This window comes from Nannospalax galili, unplaced genomic scaffold (assembly GCF_000622305.1).
Source record: "Nannospalax galili isolate Female #2095 unplaced genomic scaffold, S.galili_v1.0 scaffold627, whole genome shotgun sequence".
Lineage (NCBI taxonomy): Eukaryota > Metazoa > Chordata > Mammalia > Rodentia > Spalacidae > Nannospalax > Nannospalax galili.
The window spans coordinates 1,939,409-1,946,620 of NW_008355786.1; the positions used below are offsets into that span (position 1 = coordinate 1,939,409).

The window sequence follows — 7,212 nt, forward strand, 5'->3', positions numbered from 1 at the left end:
ATTGACTTGTGTACACAGTTAAGGAGCTGTTTGGGTCTGACTGTAGAGAGGAGACTATATGTAATACAGCAAGAAAGTGGTAGACAAGGCCAGAGAAAATGATCTAAACAAGTGAAAAAAAGTTTTCTTACCAGAGACATAGACTATAATCATGTAATTTCAAATATGGCTCTCATCAGACCTCTAGCAGCAGAGAGGTTTTAGTTAAGATTCTTGGCTAATTCACCAAAATTGTTTAGAGGAGGTCGGCCAAGAAAGTCAATGCTCTTTTCTTGAATCTTGGTTTTACCAATGAAATAATTTATAGACACACATAAAGATGAGTAAACGCAAGTTTATTTTAAAAAGGTGAAATCATATGAGAAGTAAAAACCAAACAGTATTGCCAGCAAATTTGCATGTGAAGAACATGCTGGCATAGGAGGGCTTGCTTCTTTCATTTGGTAGCAGACGTTACTAAAGGGTGTTTCCAGGATGGTATAGTTTGTTTGTATCCTATTTTGTTGTAAATCAGATCCTGAGACTGTATTGAGGTTGAATAAATTAAGGTCATGTACAAATAGTGATTGAAATCAGGAGTTCACCATAGTGGGACCAATTTTCCCGTAAATTTGTGCTTACTGGTCAAATGTCACCTATGTAGGATGTCACATTGGTAATTTGGTGGAGGCCTTGGGGAAATGCATGCTTCTCAGAGGGTTTGTAGTTGGTTTTGATGACCCAGAGCATATATATTTTCTTTTCAGATTGAAAAGAAAGGGACCATAATTTTCCCTTTGTGTACTAGATAAAGAAGGGCTAAGACGATGACAAAGCTAAACAGTGAGCCAATCCATGCATGACTCCTTATCTAGTAAACTTTTCAGATGGACTATAAAACATTTGTAGGGCTGGAGAGATGACTCAGCAGTTAAGAGCACTGGCTGCTCTTGTAAATAACCTGGGTTCAAATACCAGCATCCACATGGTGGTTAATACCAAACAGACCATGACTCCAGTTCCAGGGGATCTGACATTCTCCTCTGACCTCTGCTGGCATTTCACAACACAGGTTATCTACATGCACACAGGCAATACATTAAAACACACAAATTTTTTTTAAAAATTAAAAAAATATTTTAGCATAATTGAAATGGCACAGCATCATGGAAATATTCATATAATACTTTGGTTTTTTCTAGCTACTTAAATAAGTCTCAAACACTTATTTTGATAAAACAGATTCTCTAGAAGTTTAGACACAGTAAGCAAAAATCTTCTGCATTGAGCACTAGTGAATAAACCAGACGAAATCAGCCATGGACAAGTGATTTCTTCTATAATTATAATAGGTTCCATAGCTTTTGTACAACTTCTAATGGAAGGCATTCAACTTCACATAGTTAGAGGTAAAGTTATCCTGGATTATAGACATGAAGTACAGGCAGGCATAGATCATACAGTTACAGAATGCCTGATTGTTTTTCTATGAATATTCTATACATCTACTCTGATACTGCTTTATGTAATGAGGTGAATGTCCAAAATGCTCTGGGATCTGCTATTGTCTTTCTAAAGTTAAAAAGTCTAAAACTTTGTTGCAACCTGTGAGGCATAATGAGACTATCAAGTACTTTTCAGCGTTAAGTGGAGTGAGCCCCTTGAACAGACATTTTGTAGCAGTCTCCTCAGAGCACATTTGACATCAGCATTCTTCAAGCTATAGATCACAGGATTAAAGGCTGGAGGCAGCACAGTGTATATCACAGCAAACAGCCTGTCTATAATTGGAGAATTAAATGATGTCTTCAGATAAACAAAACAAGCAGTTGCAATGAAAACAGTGAAAACAATGAGGTGAGGCAGGCAGGTGGCAAAGGCTTTGGACTGACCTTTAGTGGTAGGAATCTTCAGCACAGTGGAGAAAATGTAAAAGTAAGAGATCACAACACAGATGAAACATGACATGCCTAGGCACAGGCCAATTCCAATACTTGTGTAAATGACTACCAGTGTACCAGAGCAGGAAATCCTTAGTAATGAAGGAATGTCACAGAAAAACTGTGGGATCACGTTGGAGCCACAGAAAGGCATGGAAAATGTGCCAACTGTGTATACAGCTCCAAAGAACAACCCAGTGGCCCAGGAAAAGCCCGCCATTAGCATACAGGCACCATCACTCATGATGGCCTCATAGTGCAGGGGACAGCAGATGGCTACATAGCGGTCGTAGGACATGGCAGTGAGGACAAGTACATCTCCTGCTGAAAAGGAAGTCATTAAAAGTATCTGGAAGGCACAGCCTAGGATGGAAATGGAGCTGTTATGAGTTAGGCTATTGACAATGAAATTGGGGATTGGGACTGACACAAGGAAGACATCCATCACAGACAAATTCTTCAGGAAGAAGTACATGGGTGTTTGGAGCTGCAGATCCAGGGTGATGAGAGTGATGATGAGGATGTTACTCATCAAAGTTGCCAGGTACATCACCAGGAAGAGCACTCCACACAAAGTCTGAAGCTCCTGGACATCAGAGAACACTCCAAGGATGAATCCGGTCACTACAGTGACATTGGACATAGTGGGCTCTTTTCACTCACTGTGAAGTGAGGACAAATGAACAAAATTTGACACAGTCTCAAAGATTTACACTATAAGCATAAATATTCATTGGAAACTAAGTTAGGAAACACCTTAAATAACTATGCTTTTGCAGCAAATTATTTTTTCTTTTTCCCTCTCATCCTTACATCCTTGGCCCTCCCGTACTTGTATCCTCTCCCCTTCCTTCCTTCCTTCCTTCCTTCCTTCCTTCCTTCCTTCCTTCCTTCCTTCTTTCTTCCTTCCCTCCTCCTCCTCTTTCTTTCTTTCTCCTCCTCTTTCTTTCTTTCTTTCTTTCTTTCTTTCTTTTTTCTTTCTTCTTTCTTCTCTTTCTTTTTTCCTTCTGGTTTATTTGTTTTTCTTAGAATTTCATACATAAGTACTATGTTTCCATCATTTCTATAGCCATGTTACCCTGAATGTGCCAGATTTTTCTCTTACCCCCTCTCCCTCTCTCTACCTCCCTCTTTCCATCCTTTCTACTCTCCTCTGTCTTTATCTTTCATTTGATATTTTCCTCCTTCTCCCTGTCTATTTCTTTCTCTCTTGCCTCTTTTATTCTAGAGCTTTTACTTAGTGTTCGATGCATGCTAAGCATGTTTTTGTATCTATGACCTAGACCTACAGCAATTATCTTTTTAAAACAAAAGCATAAATAATATGTGATGTCAATTACACATTTTATTTTATGTATATGGTCATGATAAGTTTACTTCCATGGTTTGAGGGTGGGCTTGTTTCTATTTAAGTAATTATGAACTATTCTTTTATAAATGTTGAGTATATTCCAGTTAGTGAGAAGAAAGGATTTTAAATGTGTGAATAGTTAAGATGCTAGATATACAAATTATTCCAATCATTGCATAATTTGCACATGCATCAAAACAACACATTGCCTTACATCATGTACAGTTATTAATAGTCTATATGAATAAATGTATGAAAATGCAGAAAAATAAAACATAAAATAACTATACATAAAGTGTAAGAATGTCATTTAATCCTGTAGCCTCAAACTTGACCTCTATAGAAGATACCTACGACTTTGAAAACATGAAAGCTGTGCCAGTTTACTGAATGTTTGTATCAACTGGTTTTGCAGAATAATTTATTTCAAATTTTTTAATAAACCATGTGGAAAATTTCAGTGCCGTTTGTCCTAAAATAATTGTTATTGCCCAATGGGTAGCTAACAGCAGGGTGAACGTTTGGCATCTGTCCCTTTATTTTGTTTCTGTTTAATTTCCCTAGTCTTTGAATCAAAGTGTTGACAAAACTCCTTTCAGGAGTGTTTACCTTAAGCCAATAACCATATCCCTCCAAGGCTGAAGAAACAAAATAGAAGTAACTAAGATCTTGTCACCATTATCACTTGCCACATTATACAGCGTCCCATTCCAAGTCTGTGCAATATCAGTGAGAATCTTCATTCATTGCCTTAAACGTTTCCTGAACAGCAGACCCTTGTAGGTAGAGTGGTGAGACTGACATCACCTCCTGAAGTAGTGATCATCAAATTGGGGACAAATCCTCCCCTCCCCCTTTCAAATTGCAGAAGTGACAGATAATATCCTGAAATATAAATGAAAATTGCTCTTCTCAACAATAACAGTTTCTTTATATTACACTGGTATTGCCTCCCTTAGCAGTGTCCAAGGAAATTTATTTGACATTCATAATCTGTGTGATCAGAATTAAGAGGGAAATCAGCCAGACTACATTCTGAATGGACTGTTTGAGAATGGTAACCCTTACACTTTCATTGCTTTATAATCATGGGATCTTGTCAACACTTGCAAAGATAGGGCTACCCAATGAAATGATATTGATTAAATTCTTCTCCTTCCTTCACCACTATATTTTCTGGTTGATTTCTGTGCAGGTTTCTAATTTGTTCTGACTGCCTAATGCCAGATCTCCCATGGCATAGGATTCACAGAAGGTAACCACAACAAAATTCCCCCTTTTTTTCTTAATGATTTCTCTTTATCATGTCATATTGACAACAATTCACTTTTCAACATTAACTAACATGTTACATTATTTATATATTCAAGCTATATCTATACATCATTGGTTACTAGAACAAAGTTATGCTTTATTGAAAAAGTCATGTGGGTATCATACATTAATCTAAATCATAAATAAAAAATAAAGACTTGGGGGGCAAGTGCTTATTCTCCATTTGAGCAGTCAAAAGACAAACATTTGAAAATAATCTGAGCAACAAAATAACTGATATTATTACACATTTTAAGGCAATAAGATTTCTTAGTTTAGAGGTTAGCCAAGTGGATGTATAAGGTTAAGGACTTTCATGATGTTCACACCAAAATGCATAGGACAATTGTATCAGATAAATATCTTGAAGACATTCTTGAAAGTACAGTTTTAATGTAAAATAAAAGTGAACCACATTTGAATCATTGTGGTGAAGCAGCCTGTACTGAACCAGAAGAATGTATGGTAGAGGGATGAGAATTACCATGATGACATGTTAGCCTACTCCAATAATCAGGCTGGAGAACTAGAGAAACAAGGCAAAGAAAGGAAGAATAAATCATTATTCGTTTACATTATTTTTGATATCTTTCCTTATTTCTTCAATACCAATAATATTTAAACATTATTGTTTTAGACAGCATAGTTTACATTTTTACCAATAGAAATTTGAGATTCATACCTTAAAACAATTCAGATTCTTTAAATTTCTGGAAACAACATTACATATCAGATGTATGTAGGAAGATTTTCCAACAGGTTCACTTGAGGAGAGAAAGTGTTTGATTTACTGGCTGATCACTTGAATGTTACTTAGAATATCTAACTCTATTTTGCAAACTCTAAAATGTGGTTACATATTTAGGCTTCTGATGAGACTCAAATCTGTGCTAAACTGTAATAATTTCTTAACATGGAAAATGCAAATATAAAGAATAAGGAAAATATTTTCCTTTTCAGAGTTTGATTTGATATCATTTAAGACCTTATAAAATCAAGTGGTCTCTAGCATATCTTTTTAACACACTTGATTACGACCTTGAGATTCCCCAAAGGAAAAAGTCTTTCTGGATAGCCTTCCTTATTTGAGTAATTATGTATTCAGGCCATAGTTGTTGTAATAATTGGTGCTTTATGTAGAGAGGATTGTTCAGTTCCAAGAAAACCCAGTGGAATAGATCATGAATAAAATGCACATATAATTCAGAAATAAATTAATTTGATATTCTCTTTGTTAAACAGAGCATAAAGTTGTAGACAATGTTGTAATTGTAAGCAAATGTTACAATATATAAACTCTGAGAACTTTGCTTAGTGACTCTTGCCATGTGCTCCTGTGTTAATCACCTTTCAGATTGATGTAACAAAATACCTTAAAATAAGGAACATAAGAAAGGAATGATTAATTTTTATGTATGGTTTGAAGATACAGATCATCATGGCAGATAAGGCATGGTTGCAGGATCATGGGGAAGGGCTTTTACCACTCCAAAAGCAGGAAAAGGTAAATGCTAGGACTCAGATGGTATTAGGCTCACTTTTCCCCCGTTCAGTGCATCTTCCTACCTCAGCCAAGACCTTCTGGCAATGCTATTATAGACATACCCAAATTCGTTTTACCAAAATGATTCAAAGTACCACCAAACTGACAGTAAATATTACCCATCTCAACACTCTCTGTCAATTTTTGACCATACATATCTCTCTTAAAGCATATTACACCTTTGATACTTAAAGTACCATGTTCACTTCATAATGAAAAATGCATTTAGTACATTTGCAAATGGCCCCAAACCATTACCAGTTCTAATGTTGCTCAGAAGTCTATTGTCCATAGGGCAGGACACTGTTCATTGCTTAGTGGTTAATAGTGTGTGTTGCTCTTACCCAAGACTCAAATTTCAGTTCTTAACATCCATGTTGGGTAGCTCACATTCACAGCAGCTTGAAAATACATCTCCAGGTGATCCAATGCCTGTTCTGGCTTCTGTGTGCACTTGCATGTACACTCCCACTCATACACACACACACACACACACACACACACACACACACACAACCACACGCATATACATAGAACTAAAAATTAAATAAATATTTGCAAAAAAGAAAGTCTATGATCCAATCCTCTCCTGAAATTTTTCAAAGCAGCCTTTTAACCTTAAGACTTTGTAAGATTAAGAAATACATTGCATATTTTAAATATACAATCTCAAGGGCTGGAGAGGTTGCTCTGTGGTTAAGGGCACTGGTTGCTCTTACAGAGGTCCTGGATTTGATTCCCAGCACCGACAGGGCTGCTAACAACTGTCTATAACTCCAATTCCAGGGGATCTAATGCTGTCTTCTGGCCTCCATGGGCATTGCATGACATGGGTATACCTACCCACATGCAAGCAAAGCATTAATACACATAAAATTAAAATAATAAATAAAACATCTTAAAAATAAATAAATATACACTGTGAAGGGATAAATATTCCTATTCCAAAAAGTAAGAAGTAGGGAATACCAAGGAAAGATTTGGTCAAAATGAGACTAGAATCAGTGAGGGAAAACGTGAAAACTTTAGTTCTCTGTTTCAAATAGGAGGCTTCTGATAGCCTCATCTACACTCCCATATTCTTG

General features: G+C 36.4%; 1 protein-coding gene across 1 annotated transcript; it reads right to left on the minus strand.

Annotated features, from left to right (window-relative positions):
• Positions 1–1,605: 1,605 nt before the first annotated feature.
• LOC103750371 (olfactory receptor 14A2-like) lies at positions 1,606–2,562 on the minus strand. The gene has a single exon (XM_008853420.1). It carries the CDS (start codon positions 2,560–2,562, stop codon positions 1,606–1,608), a length of 957 nt encoding a protein of 318 aa, XP_008851642.1.
• Positions 2,563–7,212: the final 4,650 nt, after the last annotated feature.

Excerpts from the sequence above, each read along its gene's own strand:
- LOC103750371 (XM_008853420.1), bottom strand. The coding sequence starts at position 2,562 with ATGTCCAATGTCACTGTAGTGACCGGATTCATCCTTGGAGTGTTCTCT.